At 21.2% G+C, this 16937-nt stretch overlaps 5 protein-coding genes across 5 annotated transcripts; 4 read left to right on the forward strand and 1 right to left on the reverse strand.

Moving 5' to 3' along the window:
- Nucleotides 1–1491: 1491 nt before the first annotated feature.
- PBANKA_0825500 (conserved Plasmodium protein, unknown function) lies at nucleotides 1492–6813 on the forward strand (the record flags this gene model as incomplete). The annotated part of the gene is made up of 2 exons (XM_034564429.1): nucleotides 1492–3501; nucleotides 3631–6813. 2 exons carry the CDS (start codon nucleotides 1492–1494, stop codon nucleotides 6811–6813), a joined length of 5193 nt encoding a protein of 1730 aa, XP_034421227.1.
- Nucleotides 6814–7943: 1130 nt separating this feature from the next.
- Nucleotides 7944–9674, forward strand: PBANKA_0825600 (splicing factor 3A subunit 3, putative; the record flags this gene model as incomplete). The annotated part of the gene is made up of 1 exon (XM_034564431.1): nucleotides 7944–9674. One exon carries the CDS (start codon nucleotides 7944–7946, stop codon nucleotides 9672–9674), a length of 1731 nt encoding a protein of 576 aa, XP_034421228.1.
- Nucleotides 9675–10370: 696 nt separating this feature from the next.
- PBANKA_0825700 (telomeric repeat binding factor 1, putative) lies at nucleotides 10371–11103 on the forward strand (the record flags this gene model as incomplete). Its single annotated transcript, XM_034564432.1, has 5 exons — nucleotides 10371–10374; nucleotides 10570–10646; nucleotides 10732–10797; nucleotides 10911–10969; nucleotides 11046–11103. 5 exons carry the CDS (start codon nucleotides 10371–10373, stop codon nucleotides 11101–11103), a joined length of 264 nt encoding a protein of 87 aa, XP_034421229.1.
- Nucleotides 11104–11824: 721 nt separating this feature from the next.
- PBANKA_0825800 (conserved Plasmodium protein, unknown function) lies at nucleotides 11825–13426 on the forward strand (the record flags this gene model as incomplete). Its single annotated transcript, XM_034564433.1, has 9 exons — nucleotides 11825–11896; nucleotides 11980–12102; nucleotides 12243–12294; nucleotides 12392–12444; nucleotides 12542–12595; nucleotides 12771–12824; nucleotides 12934–13015; nucleotides 13119–13226; nucleotides 13368–13426. 9 exons carry the CDS (start codon nucleotides 11825–11827, stop codon nucleotides 13424–13426), a joined length of 657 nt encoding a protein of 218 aa, XP_034421230.1.
- Nucleotides 13427–14057: 631 nt separating this feature from the next.
- PBANKA_0825900 (conserved Plasmodium protein, unknown function) lies at nucleotides 14058–15116 on the reverse strand (the record flags this gene model as incomplete). Its single annotated transcript, XM_034564434.1, has 1 exon — nucleotides 14058–15116. One exon carries the CDS (start codon nucleotides 15114–15116, stop codon nucleotides 14058–14060), a length of 1059 nt encoding a protein of 352 aa, XP_034421231.1.
- Nucleotides 15117–16937: the final 1821 nt, after the last annotated feature.

Raw genomic sequence — 16937 nt, forward strand, 5'->3', positions numbered from 1 at the left:
TATTTAAACGCCACTTATCATTGGGAAATTTGCTACAATATAAGAAAAATAAGGAATACAAATTTTATATCATACACATAAATATATGTATGTATGACGATGCTAACAATTATAAATATCCTCAATATAATTATACACTTACACACACGTTTCATAAAAAAATGTGAGAAAATAATTTAAACTATATTAAACGGAAATACATGGAGAATATTTCTTCGTTTAATATTGTCCTCTCACAAATGTGTAAGAAATATATTAAAATAAACAAATTAAAAAAGTAAAGACAATGAAATTTTCCTTTTAGTAGTGTACAAAAAAAATTAAAAAAAAATGTAAAATAAAATAAATAAAAAATATACGAAAAAATGTGTAATAATTAAATAAAAAATTAACGAAACGAAAAGCTTTATATAATGGAAAAAACAGCATATTTTATTTTTTCAGAATTAATTGGACACGAAAATTTTCAAAATATTTGTAACATTTTTTTCCTTTGGTATAATAAGTATTATTAATTTCCCAAATTTGCAATGTTTTGTTAATCTGCTGACGTTTTATATAACTTGGATATTGCATAAATTATACAGGGCATATATTTCAATATTTTTTTTTTTGTTTCTTATAATTTTCTCACTCCTTTCAATTTATATGCCTATTATTCTTTCTATTCTTATTAATACTTTCATTACCTTTTTACGGCCATTTTTTATTTTATTTTTTTTATGAACTTCCATTATTTGTGCTTATAGTTCTGTAGGTACATGTCAGCAATTCGCTTGGGATATATGGAAATGGTATTTGTTCTAATAATTTGTATAATATTGTTTGCTACCTTTTTATTTGCAAAATGTTTTAATATGCTTACATTTTCTATAATATATATGCACATACATAATACTCTCATGTATATATACTTTATTTGTTCGGTATTAAAACAACGCAATTTAATAAAAACTCTTTTATAAATTTGTTAAAATAATTGTGAAAAAAATGTTATTTTAAATGCTAACATTTTTTTTAAATAGACAAAAAGGGTAAGATATGAAAATTTGTATCACATTTGTTCTAATAATTTTTTTTATTATTTTATTTTATCCTAATAATTTAATAATAATTCATTGTCCTATCTATTTTTGTGGGTATAGCTATTTTATGTTTATTGTTTTATGATTTATTTATTTTTTTTGTTTCTTTACTAATTAAATTGGGTTGTTTATATTATTACTTCATTTCTTTGCATTCGGTTTATATTCATACTTTTACTTTACAACAAGAATTAGCTTATTTTTCAAACATAAAATAATATGTATGTCTGCATATAATTTTTTTTCGTTTGGAAACGTATTTTTATTTTTTTGTATTTTTTACCTGTACACATATACCGCTATATTTATTACATTGTAAGAACATTTTGTAAAATAGTTTATATATTTATTGCTGTTCATATCGTTTAATTGCTTACAAAAAATCTTTATTTTTGCCAATTGAAAAATGCATTTTGAGGCAACAATTGAGCATGCTAAAACCCTAGACGATAAGACAATTGAAAGCACAGATATTTTATTTAGACACTCTCATTTATTAAAATTAAGTAATGATGTATCGTTAATTGAATGTAAATATGATATGGCTAGTTGCTCTAAAAATAAAATTAATATGTCCCCGCAAAAAAAAATACTTTCGATAAATTATGAACCAGCTAGCCAAATGCAAGAATATTTTGAAAAAAATAAAAAAATAAGTAAAAGGAAAAATAATGATAATAATAATATTAGTGAGGATCATAGCGAAAATAATGATGACATGAGTGTGTGCAAATCAGATCGGGGCTACGAAACTGAACATTCTTACTTAATAATAGAAGACAACAATTATTCAAAGGAAAATTTTAACAATAAAAAAAATGAAGAACATGCACATTTTGAAGAATTAAAAAATGTACTAGAAACAAATAATGACAATGCATCAAATCAAATCACACAGCTTTCGGATAATAAAGTCAAAAATAAATTAAAAGAAAAAGAAAATTATTTCATATCAAGTGAAAATAAAAGTTCATCATTTCATAATGTAAGATATTCGAGCTATAATAGCAGTCAAAGTAGTAATAGAAATTATAGCTGTGATATTAACTGTTCATACAAAAATGAATTAAATTATGAATATAATAGAGAAAGTTTCTTAACACATAAAGAATTTTCATCATTTAAAAATGGAGAAATTTCAGATAAGACGGATAAAAAACCATCTATTATAATATATAGTTTAGATGATTCTTTAAATACAAATATACAGCTAGGGGATTCAGAAAATAATATTAAATCTGAATATATATGTGAAAAAAGTGATGAAGAAATAAAGAAATCCCTAAAATTGAATTATAATAAAAATTGCAATCAGAGTATTTTGAGTCATGATAGTGTGCCAACAAACGAGAAAGACGAAATTGGAAATAAAACTGAAAAAAATATTTTTCAATTACTGAACGCAGAGACAGAAAAAATAAAAGAGCATGATGAATTAAATTTGTTTAATCAAAAAAATGACGATTTGCACAAATATGATGAAATAAATGAACCTAGTTATAGTAGTTTTTATGAAAATGATGGAAAATACAAAAATATGGGAAAAAATAAAAAAAAGTATAAACAAAATTTAGTCTTATTTAACAAAATTTTAAAATACAAAGATCAACTAATTGATGCTTATAGTAATATATCAATGGAAAGCGAAAGCATATCTTTACAAGATGAACAAAATTGTTATGTAATAAAAGAAATAGACCAAATAATTGAAAGTAATATAAGTAATAATAGTTCTAGAAAAGAAACCCCAAATGTTACAAATAATATTAATAGAAATAAGATTAGCAATAACAGTAATAATAGTTCTATAAAAGAAAGCAACAATTTATGGAATAAAAATATAACAAAAAAAGAAAGAAATATCTCTAAAAATACTAATTCTGAAATGATTGCCGAATTTAATAAATACGAACCAGGATTATTAAGAAGTAATGATGATTTATCCTTAGGTCATGAACTTTTATTAAATTCTATGAATAAAAATGAAAGTCATAAAATAGAATATTTTGATAATATTGTTGATAAAAAGACAGAAATAAATAATGAAAATAAAATGAATGTACAAAATATTTTAGATATTAATCAAGAAAAAGAAAAAGATATAAAAATGAAAATAGTTATAAATATAAAAAATATTTATTTTACAAAATATAAACATATTAAATGTGTTGTAACAAATAATTCAGGAGTTATAATAAACTCATTTAATTTTTACAAAAACCAAATCAAATTAGATCAAGAAAATAGTTTTATAAAAATATATAACAAAAATAAATTAAATGACAATTTATTAAAACAAGAAGACATACATATCTTATTAGAAGAATTACAAAATATGCTCTCAACAAATATAAGTTTTGAACTTCTATTTGATGCAAAATTATTTGGTGAAAAACTCATTATATCTGAATCAGCTGTAATAAAGAAAAAAACAAAAATACAACGATAAAAAATGCATGTACATATATTTTTAAAATTCTCCAGATCTACCCCCCACCTCTCTTTTATTTATCTATCCATTTATTGTTTTTCTCTTTACCTTCAGTTTTACAGACTAAGCTTTTACGGAATCGAGAAAGTTGACACAGGAAAAAAAACGTCGAATCAATTTAAGAGTGAAAAAGATAAGATAAATGATCAAAGTGAAGAAAATGAAAAATACGAAAAAAGTTTGTATATAGGATTCACCATATTGCATATTAAATATATATTTCAAATTCAAGAAGAAGGATTCCTCCATTTGAATATATCTGAGAAAAAAACTGATGAATTATCTCAAAAAATTGATGAAAAATATGAAGAAGATTCATATTCGTTAAATTGTAAAATAAATAATAAAACTCATTCTAGTAATTTAACTTATGTTGATAGAATAGGTTTTGTTTTTAAAACGTTGTTTAATCATAGTTTGAATATTACTAGTCCTAAAATATTTATAAAATATAATTTTGAAAAAATAAAAGATGAATATTCTAGAGGTGTAATGAATAATCAGAATAAGAATTTTAGAAAAAGCGAATTTAATAAAATGTGTAAAAAAAAAACAGAAGAAAATTTTGAAAATATAGAAAATTATGAAAGCTCACAAAATAATAAATCATGTAAAAAAAATGAAATACATAATATGAATTATGGATTTAAAAAAATATTTCAGATTTTAGAAAAAAACAAAAATAATCCAACTTGTAAATATAGTAAGAAAAATATAGAAGAATTGTTAAAATTGTATTATCAAATATGTTTGAAAAAATCATATAACAATTCTTTATTTTATGATACTCATAATAGTGAAAAAGATGAAATAGATTTGTCTAAAATTTGCAATGTTATGGAATTTGATAATGGTTCACATTTTGTAAAAGAAAAAAAATATATTCCAAAATGTGGAGGAATAAAAAACTTTACAGAAGAAAACAGTTTAACAAGTGATGAAATAGAAAAAATAAATATAATAGACAAAACAAATGACTTAGATTGTGTAAAAGAAATGTATCTAAATTTGTATAAAAACAATAAGGAAAACATAAAAATAATAAAAAGGCTAAAAAATATAATTATCAAATATACTTATGGAATAAATAATTATTTTGATTTTATTGAGTTTTCTAAATGCAATAATAAAATGTATAATATATATGAAGAAAATAAAAAATTAAAAAAATATATAATAGAATCAAACAGCTTTTTTGTTGAAAATATAGTTCATACTTATAACGAAATATCAAAATTAAAACATAGTAATAAGACAATAAATATTTTATATAATAAAGAAAAAACAAATAACAATTTAGACAAAAATATTCATATATGCACAAATTTAAATGAACAAAATCCATTTTTAAAAAACTTTACAAAAAGTAATAACAGCAAAATAATTAACAAAGAACGTGATAAACAATCTAATTCAAACGAAATTTATAAACATATTTCAGAATCTAAAATTCGAAAAAAAAATAATAATATAGAACAAGTCCAAACAAAAATAAAAAATTGTGAAAAAATACCTTTATTTAATTTGTCAAATAAAAAAGAAAAAGATTCAAATTATTATTTTGAAGCTATTAATAAAAGATATGAATATTGTAGAAGCACAATAGGCTGTTTCGGTAGTTCTGAAAAAAATAAGTTATTATATAATTCGAACAAAATTAATTTAGATTATCGACATGATAAAGAACTAAATAAGCGAGTACAAAGTGAAACAACTCAGAACCACAATATTGATGATAAGTTTAACTTTTCTAATATTAATAAATGTGTTATAATTGATAAAGACAATATAAAAAATAAAACCACAACCAACTGTGATTCAAAACAAACTCATAATATTATCGAAGAACAATTTAATGAGTCCAAATGTGATAAAATAAAATATTTAAAAAAAGAAAGCAAAACAAATTTAAGCAAAACAAATTTAAGCAAAACAAATTTAAGCAAAATAAATTTAAACAAAATAAATTTAAACAAAATAAATTTAAACAAAATAAATTTAAACAAAATAAATTTAAACAAAATAAATTTAAACAAAAATAATATGACACTCCATAGTTCTACATCTCGTGATAACATGCAAATAAAAAATAAATTATACATGTTGAAAAAAACAAAAAAAAATGAAATACTTTCATCTAGTAATTTAACTAATCAATGTGTTTTATCTGAATCGTCAAACAAATTAACAAATCAAAACATAGTTAACAAAAAAAATAATTTTATTTTATCAAAAAATGGTGGTAATTCTAGAAATAAATCTGTTGTAAATTCTTCAAATAATATAGATACACACAAAAAAGAAAACCGTGGTTGCTCTATCAATAAAGCTAAAAATGATTATCTTTATTCTGAGCAAATAAAAAAAATAGTAACATCAACTATTTCAAATAAAAAAAAAAATGAAATAAATCGTAATCTTTTTGCAAAAATAAAAAATAATGATACTAGTGAAGTTTTAAAAAAAGAATATTTTCAAAGTAATGGCGCACATCACATTTCTAAAAGGGATAGCTTATTGAGTTCGAACAAAAAGATCGATGAAAATAAAATAAAAAAAAGCAACAAAATGTGGGGAAAGGTTTCGCATTTAAACGCGATGTATACCGAAAAGGGAATTAATAACTTTTCAAATATGAGTAATGAACAAATAATGAATGTTAATAAAGTTAATAAAATTGGAGAAAGTGAAAACTGTAATAATATATACAAAGAAATAAATGTCTTAAATGAAGATATAAATAATGTGAATTATAAAAAAAAATATATAGAAAATTTAATATCATCTTATAACAATTATATCCCAAATGAAATAAAAAAAAATAAAATAATAAATTCAAATTATTCCAATAATAAAAAAATAAATATTATGTCTGAAATACAGACAAAAGAAAAGCACCCATGTCCTGATATAAAAGCTATCATAAAAATAATTGACTTAAATTTAACAACACAAACTGAAAAAAATAATAAAAGAAATAATTCAATACACATAAATTCGAATAATAATATGAATATAAGTAAAGAAAACAGTTTAAATGATATACAATATAATAACTCTTTAAATTCACGAAAAATAACAAATTTATCAAATTGTAATTTTGTCCATATACCTAAAAATACAAATAATAAAAATAAGGAAACATATATTTTAGATACTATAAACAAAAATATTGATAATTCATTTAGTCAATTAAATAAAATAAAAAAAAAAGTTCAAGATAATTTCCTCACTTAATTAATTTAATACCTATACTACTACATTCATACAAATGATGTTACACTATTTATTCTACCAACTTGACCTTAACAAAAAAACAAATCTATTCACATTTTGCATGTGTCTCATAATCTTGTGAACATGTGAAAATTGTGAATATTGTGGAAATTGAGGATATTGTAATAATTTTTTAATGAAATACATTAAGTAAATTTGTCAGCATTAATTTAATATTCATAAATAAATGAAAATACAATTTTGTGGAAAGAAACAAATGTTGCTTTAGTTCATGATAACTTCATATATTGTTGTATTATTTTCTTTAACAAATCATTGGAATTTTTGTGGTTAATACATTTTAAGTTTTTTTTTTTATATTTTATTTTTTTTTATATTACATTGAATAAAAAGTTTTGAGTATTTTTGATCTTACCCATTTGTGATACTCTTATAAATATGTATATTTTATTATTTTTCTTTTTTATTTATTCAAAAAAAAAAATATATATATTTAATAAAAATTCAATTAATATGAACAAAAAAACGGTCATAAAACTTGATTTATTTTTTACAAAAAAATAAAAGCGAACAATGAGAGTAATATCTCATTTTAAAGCTAATTGTACTTTTTTTTTTTTATTTATTTTTTTAATGAAAAAATTGTAAATTATCTAATTGTAGATATATTTATATATATATATAATTATTTTCCTAATCATATATATACGTTTTATATGTATTCCATTTTTATTCTGTTCCTAATTCTGCCTTAATTTATGTGTTTTTGAAACTTTTATAAATAAAAAGAAGTATATGTGCTATAACATTTGGTTACATTATATATCTGCATTATTGACTTAACAATTTAAAATCGTTTCATAAATATGAACTTATTAATATATGTAATTGTATTGATTGAATGTGGTAAACTGTAATCCATAACTGAAATTAACAAAATCGCATACATATATCTAACAATAAAGAAAAAGAACTGGGCAGGATTAACGTGTGCAAATTCAACTATTTTAAAATACATCCCCAGAAAAGTGATATATATATAAACTATATAAAAGTACGGTTATGCCTCGAATTAGTGATAGAAAAGAAAATAATTCAAAACACCACTTTAATTCAATAGTGAAAAAAAAATGTCTCAATTTTTGATAGAGCAAGTCAGATATATGCATGAAGAAATTGAACTTATAGAAAAAGCAATTGCAGAATTAATTGAAGATAAAGTAAAAAATAATAAAAAACAAATTTTTTATGATTATTGTATAAATTATCTAGTCGAAAAAATTCAAAATAAATCTAAACAACTTGTAGAAATTTACAACGATGATGACCATTTAAAAAAAGAAGAAATGCAATTTATTTCCGGAAAAACAAATGAAGAAAATAATGATGTTTGGAAAAATTATTATGAAAAAATTAAATATATAAAAGACTATCATAAAAAAACAAATATAAAAAAAATTGAAATAAGAAGTTACAAATTATATAAAAATGAAGCGTTAAAAAATAACAAATTAAAATCTGCTTTTTCGCCTATAGAAAAAAAAGGAAAATATGTAGACATGGTTAAGCATTATAATGAATTTATTAATATTAAAAAAATTAAAGAATTTCGTATAAATATGTTTAAAAAAAAAAATAATTTAAGAAACCTTGGGGGCGAAAAAAATAAAAAAGAATTAAATGATGGAAAAAAAAAAAATAATAATAATACAATTTTGTTAAATGATTTTAAAGAAATGAGCCTAATAACATACCTTAACAATTTTACACGATTTTATTATATTCCTAGATATTGTAAGTATAAAAATGAAGAATATAAAAAATATTTAGAAAACCTACTAAATTATTTAATATCATTTTTTTCAAAAATAAATATATTGGGAAATTGGGAAAAAACATATGAACAATATGAAAACAAATTTAAAGAACTATTTCAAAATAAAGAAATAAAACATTGGGAAAAATTTACTTATGATTTAAATAGTTATTGTAAGGTTAATGATAAGTTATATGCTTCTGACGGTCCGTATCAAGGATATTTAAAAAGCAAAAAATATGATAACGACTTTAAAACATATATGAAAAAAAAATATACTGTTGAAGAATTACAACAAATTAAAGAAAATATAGAAAAAGAAGATGAGCTAATTGCAAAATATGAATATTTAATTGAAAATTATAAAATACTTTTAAATAAAATTTTTCAAAAAACGATACAAAATATTCAAAGAAAACAAGCATTTACAATTGAAGAGATAGAAAAAAGACAAAAAAATGAAAAAAAAAATAAAACTAATGACCATTTATTAAGTATATCTGATAATGTAATAAATGATAACAATATAATTAATAATATTGAAAATATTTTTGATCCGAATTCTGTTATTTCCTCATCAAATTATGACACATCTGATGTTGGATCAGAAATAGATGAAAATGAAGGACAAGATAATGAAGAAAATAATGAAGACGAAAATAAAACAATTTATAATCCATTAAATTTACCATTAGGACATGATAATAAACCTATACCTTATTGGTTATATAAATTACATGGATTGTCTAAAGAATATAAATGTGAAATATGTGGAAATTATTCATATTTTGGCAGAGCCGCTTTTGAAAAACACTTTTATGAATGGAGACATTCATTTGGAATGAAATGTTTAAATATTCCAAATACATTACATTTTAAAGAAATTACAAAAATTGAGGATGCTTTAAATCTTTATGAAAAACTCAAAAAAGAAACACAAACAATTCAATTTAAACCAGATCATGAAGTAGAATGTGAAGACTCAAAGGGAAATGTTATGAGCATAAAGGCTTATGATGATTTAAAAAGGCAAGGATTGTTATAGTACAAAAAATGTTTTGTTATACTCTCATTTTTTTTTTTTATATATATTTATTTTTAGTTAAATATTACTTGATATGTTATACATAATCTTCGCCTATTTATGAAGTGAAGCGAGCCAAATTTTTACATGCATTAAAGTTTATTATTTCCCTTAATTACATTCAAGGGTTTGTATTTTTTTATTTTATTTTTATTTTTTTTTCTAATTTTTCATTTTTCTACGTTCTTAAAATGCACATTATACGAATTCCCACACATTGAGATGTGTGCATTTTTATGAAATTTTCAGAACATAATTGTTTATTCACCTGAACGTTCATGTAAAAAATTAATATTTCCATTTAGCCTTTTTTTTTTTTTTTTTTTTAATCTATTTCATTTGAGGATTAAAAATAAGGTATATTCCCCTTTTAATTTATTTTAACATAAAGCCTAAACTGATTTTGTATAAGTTTTTAAAATAAAACTATATTACTTTTGTGCACATTAATGTATAAAACTAATATTCGAAAAAAAGCGAGCAAATTATTATTATTGTTATTGTAATAATATTACAAAAGTGTATGAGTAAGTCATATTTTATGGTGAATAAGCAAGGAATTATATGAACAAAATTAAAGGTATTTATGTTAAGTAGACAAATTAACTTGTTTTTCTTTTTCGTTGTAATTACCACCTTGTGAAATAAAAGAGCAAAATGGGTAATAAGACTATTCGACTAATTTAACCATTTGTTTCCATTTAAAAAAACATTCAAAAATAGGTTACTGTGCATATGCAGTATGCCTGAAAAATATAAATTTTTTAAAATTCACAAAAATAAGCAATTTTATGAATATATATATATTTGTCAAGCGTTATGGATATTATTATTTTTTTGTTATTTTCATTTTAAGGTGAAAATTCCCCGTCTATGTTAACTGAGAAAAAGGAAACCATAAAAGGAACATATATTAAGAAAAAGAAAAAAGAAGTATGGCCATTAAAAATTATTGATTGAGGTTTTTAAGTTCCCATATATATGCCATATTAAATTTTTTATAATTTTAAATTTACAGAAAATATACAGGAGCTATGTTAGATGGGAGAAAAGAGAAGTTGAACTTCTTGTTAATGGAATAAAGGTTCAAAATAAATATGTGCATGCATATTATTTTGAAAATGATTTGTTTATTTCTATGTATTGTGTATACAAATGTTCATAATATATTGTCTTTGTTTTTTCTTAAATTTTTAGAAATATGGATTATCAAACTGGACTGCAATTTTACAATCTTATGATTTCCCAAAATACAGGTTTCAAAAAAAATGAGAGCAAAAATGAGAGCAAAAATGAAAATATAAATATGTCGGGTTTTTGGTTTTTATTTAGGACAAGTACAAGTTTGAAGGACAAATACCGGAACTTTAAAAAAGTTTTTTTTATATAAAACAGATAATCATAATAATTTATTTTATAGATTTGTAAATAATTTATATTAGTTAGTACAATTATCATTTTTAGTACTTTTTTTTTACAAAAAATATAAGGTTTTATTATATTTGTTAGAAAAAAATAAGATCAATATTTCAACCAATCATTTTATATTAGCTCATAAAAAATATATATATACTCATAGAAATATTCAAAATTAAATATATTTATTATAATTGTGGATATTATATTTTTTGTTGTTTTATTTTTTTTAAGACAACAAACTACATATGGTAACATATCCTATAAGTTATATTTTTTTTTTATTTATATTTTTCTCCTAATTTTATTAGACATATTTTTATATTTCAAAAAATAAAAAAAATAGAAATGATAAATTAATATTTTCCCATTTAAACTTTGTGCATATATGTTTGAAAAAAAGAAACAGATGGCAATCCGCGTGCGCATATTTTCATGTTTGTAATTTTTTTATTATATACAATTTTAAATGTAAACATACTTTTATCAAATATTTATAGTTTGTCCTATATCTCAATACTATATGGATATGCATGATACTATAAATAAGTTGAAAATAAATATGACAAATAATATTTAATGTCTTGAATTTATTTCAATAACTTTTTTCCTGCCTCTATTATATATAAATAAGCACACATTTATATTTTACAAAACTTTAGTTAATGAATTAAAATAAATGTTTTGTTTAAAAAATGGGAGAAAAAGGAAAACAAAAGACACTCGAACACAAAAAAGATGATAATATTTCAATGCATCAAAAATTTGTAAAAATAAAACAATAAAAAAAATTGCTAAAATTATGTACCTATTTATAGTATATTATTTTTATTTTTTTTGTAAAATAAAGGATAAAATAATTGATGAATATTATTCCGACCTAAAAGACGACAGAGAAATAAAAGAAAAGACTGTTTATAAAAAGGGGGATCATATTTTTAAATCTGTGGAGAGGAGTGAAATTGACTATGCGGTAAGCATAATTATTTTTCAAACATTTTAAAAAATTCCCAAAGTATATTTTATAATTTTAAAAAACGAATGTACAAATATTTATATACACACTGATAATTTAACTTTTATTTTACGACATTTTTTATGATCAATATTCAGAGACTAGATGAAAATGATAATCCTCCTAATTTCTGTGATTTGGTGGACAATGGTTTGCCTTTTTTTTAATTCTAACTTTTGAGAAATGATAATTTTTTTATTTTTTTGTTTTCTTTTTAATAAATGCTGTTTATTTTTTTCTATATTAGAGCCTAAATTTGGGACAGTAAAAATTGTTAATCCTCTTCCTAAAGTTGAAAAGGTAAATATTAAAAAAAAAAAAAAAAAAAAGTTACTACATATTTATAGTACGATTTAAATGTGAATAAAAAATTATATTTTTAATTAACTAATTTTAGAGAAACGAGCTAAGGAAATCATATATGCATTGGCTTAAAACCGAAAAACTTATGGTAAAAAAATGGAGAAAATATTGCTATACGTATAAAATTGCTAAAAATATTTTTAAGACTCTTTTATGTCATATTACCAAAAGCTGTCACATATGCAATTCCATTTTCATTTCTCGATATTTTGACTTCGATATTTTCGACACTTTTATTCAATTCATTTTTTCACCTTAATAAGAAACCAAATGAACGAAGATTAGACCACGAGCATATGCAAGAAAAATATATCGAAGTAAAAAACGGGCGAAAAAGACAAAAAAAAAAACACTTAAAAATAGTTAATTCCCTGGATAAAAATATTTATTTTCCATTTATTAATTTTTTTTTTTTGAAAATATCAGACTATAAAATTGTCAAAAGATATCAAAAATGATATCAAACTCGCACGCGTAATTAAATCACATTATCCTAGAGGAATAGTTGGTTTTAAAAAAAAAAAAAAAAATATATCATTGTTGAGTATTGCATATTTTTTATGTACAGACTTATTCTATTATTATAAAACAATTTGTATTATTTCAAAAAGGTGTTGATTCGATATATAATGAAAATACGGTGTTGTACAAAGATAAATATAATGAGATGAAAAATAAAAAGGAGATAATTGACAAAAGACGAAAAGAAAGACAAGGAGGTAAAGATAGAAAAAAAAAATAGACAAAATGAATAGAAGTATATATATATAACCAATACATATCTTGCATTCGTGTATATAATTATCATTTTTTACAATATATAATTCTTAACTCCTTTATGATACATTTGACTTCTTTAGCATTGGAAAAACAAAATGACAAAAATGGAAATATATTAGCTCATGAAACAAACGACTAATTCATTTTAATTATTTCATAAGAAAGATATACAAAAAATGCTTATAATATATTCCTAATATTGAATAAATTTGTTTACTATATTTATGTAAAACACAAATAAGTTATTTTCAATATTGAACATTTTTGAGTGGGTAAAATTTATTAACATATCTTTTTAAGTAATAATGAAGATGGTTTATAAAAGTAATTCAAGTTAATAATAGAAAATAATAATAAAAAAAATAAAATAAAACACCATGCAAATGTGCATATACATATGCTACCTTTATAAATTAAGACATATTTAAAAATATATTTAAATAATGGATCTTAAAATAAATCTAAGATTACATATTATCTCCTATAATATTGATGACATATAAATTAAGTATATATGTTGCATATACATTTGTTTACATATTTGAACATGTTTTAATAAATAAATTTACACAAAAATATTTTCCACATTTATTAATAATATATTAGACTTAAAAAATAAGAAACAAATTATAAAATAAAACTAATATACTATTTATTAAATATAGTTTAAATCATCCATTAAAAAACAAGTTCATAATATTTTATCCTAAACATTTTAAAATACAACCTAGTTTAGTTTCTCTATTTTCTGGAAATTCATTCTTATTAAACTAATTTTTGTATACGTCTTTACGACTAGAATGTTGTTTATATAATGTATTTCCTGGAAATATTTTATAATTATTATAAGGAAAGTTATTATTAATATCATTTGGGTATCTATTTTTATTTAAGTTTTGATTTTCATAGGGTATATAAATATCTTGGTCAGTAAGTTTATTTCTATTATTCTCAATACTTTGATTATATAAAATATAGTTTGTTGGAATAGATGGATTATTTTCAATTATATTATTATTTATGGAGGGGTGCACACTACTCATCTCAAAATGGTTCATTTCAGGATTGTTCATTTTATAATTGTCATTTCTTGGATTATTTAAACTTTCTGATGTCATTATTTTGTAATGATTAAATGGGGTAGCATTTTTTGCATCAACTGTATTATGCTGTTCAGGAATCATTTTTATATCTTCTTTATGTATAACCGGAATTACCATTTTTTTTAAAACGTAACCTTCTATAACTTCTGTTTTTTGGGGATTCATAAAAATGGCTTTATCTTTTTCAACATCTGTATCATGTATGTTCACATTATTTCTTGGCAATTCCTGATGATGATTATTGTTATTATTAATAGTGGGTAACGGTGTGTTTTGAGCAACTGGTATTGTTCTTGATCTTATAGTTTGATTTATTTCATTTTCTATATTCTCATTATTCTGTTTTTCATATTTAGCTTTTTTTAAATTACCCATATGCATCGAATAAAAAATTATAAAATTTATAGCCCCAAATAATCTAGCCATTAAAAATATTTTATTAAATTCCTCATCCAAAAAATATGCTTGTGTATATTTTGTAAATTCAGATATTTCTGTTAAAGACATAATAATTACAAAAAAACAAGAAATATACATTAAACTATACGAAATAAATAAAATAGAAAAAAGGGTAAATATAAATATAGCACATAGCATCATATAGCTCAGTTGCGTATAAAAAATAAAAAGTACTTCAAAACTATATGTGAACATATAAAATAAATAAAATAAATAAAAGGCTATGCCAACAAATATTTGAAAACTCTTAGATTTATCTTCTTCCATTTTTATTACAATGATATCGACAAACTTATGTATGTTATAAAGGCTCTACGACGTTTTATATATGTAGACGTGTAGTATTGGTGTGTATATATGTATGCATGTATATATATATGAACATATATGTGAGTATAATATAAGCTCGTAAATCGATTTGAGATACCATATTATTTAAAATTGTAGATATCCAAGCAAATACATGTATACATACATTGATATTTTATTAATAATTTCGACACAGTAACAATTTACAGCTTGCAATTACACAACATACAAAAAAGGGAGGACGAAAAAAAAAATATACAATTTTTTATAATTTTGTTAAAACATGTTATTCATATATATATATATATGCGTACAACTGAATAAATAAAACAAAAAGCTGCTGCTAAAAATAAATTATATCATTTTTTATTTTTTTAGCTTATTTTTATTTACTAAAAAATAACAATTATTTAAAAATAAATAAATTAATAACAATATGTGATTTTTTCATGGTTATTTATTTATTTTATTATTTTTTTTTTTTGAGCCTTTAATGTTTGTCTTATAAGCATGCATGTTCATAAAATTGTCTACGAATATATGAACAATTCATAAAAAAAAAAAATCGAAATGACCATTAAGTATATTCCAATGCTTTAAAATTTTGTTTGGAAAAAAACATTAAGATTGAGCATAATGCAGTTAATATTGGCATATATTTAGTCAAATTGAAGGAGTCGACAGTAAAAATATATTGTAATTTTTTTGTTTTTCTGTAAAGACATATTTTAGTTGTTTTACATACTAAACAAATAAGTGAATAACTTATTTTTCATGAAATAAAAAAAACAGTGTGCATAAAACGAAGATTGCCACAGAATAAAATATTTTTATTTCTATCTGATCTTATCCTTATAGGTACTCACACACATATTCGTAAATGTATAATAAAGGATGAATGTATATATGTTTTTGAGGTTGTCGAATTATAAATGATTGTATTGTTTCCTTATTTTGTTTTATAATTTTTAATTGTTTTCAACTCTCGAAAAGCTCAGATGTCGAAGTGTATATATTATATACAAGACATAGAATTGTGAAGATTATTCATATAAATATATATATATATTTTTGTTTATGCACATAAATATTAATTTTTTTTTGTCTCTTTATTTGATCTTAATTCGATTGAGTATGCTATTATATCAGCAAATAAAAATATATTTAAAAAAAAATTTTGTGCGTATATTTTGTATATAAAAGCGAACAATAAAATCTCTAAATTTAAATTGTTATATTGTGCTGTTATTTTTTTTATCCAATTTCAACATATTTATAAGAACAAAGAAATACAATAAGTTTACTATTTTATTAATGGTATAATTATGAAACAATGTGTTGTATATTAAGCATATGTATATGTTTATAATATGTATGACACGTAAATATATTGTAGATATTTGGAGGTTATTTAATTCGGGGGAATAAAGGGAAAATATCATTAGTAATTCATACGTTTTATATATTTATTTGTGCAATTTGTCATACTAATACCTCGAAAAATTATCACTGATATAATATGTGCATATATTAGTTTTTTTTATTCAACTCAAGAAAAAAAAAAAAAAATGAACAAGGTAGCGAAAAAGTTAATTATACCGATTTTGGGGGTGGAGAAAATGTATTTTTATAAAAAATAGAATTATTCTTTTAAAAATATAAGTATGATGTTTTTTATTCTAAAATAAATATAACACAATATAATGAATAAAAATAACTATTTCAAAGAATTACAGAAATTAATATATATAAGCACTTAAGAGTTACTTTTAATTCCAA

The sequence above is a fragment of the Plasmodium berghei genome (assembly GCF_900002375.2).
Source record: "Plasmodium berghei ANKA genome assembly, chromosome: 8".
Taxonomy (NCBI): domain Eukaryota; phylum Apicomplexa; class Aconoidasida; order Haemosporida; family Plasmodiidae; genus Plasmodium; species Plasmodium berghei.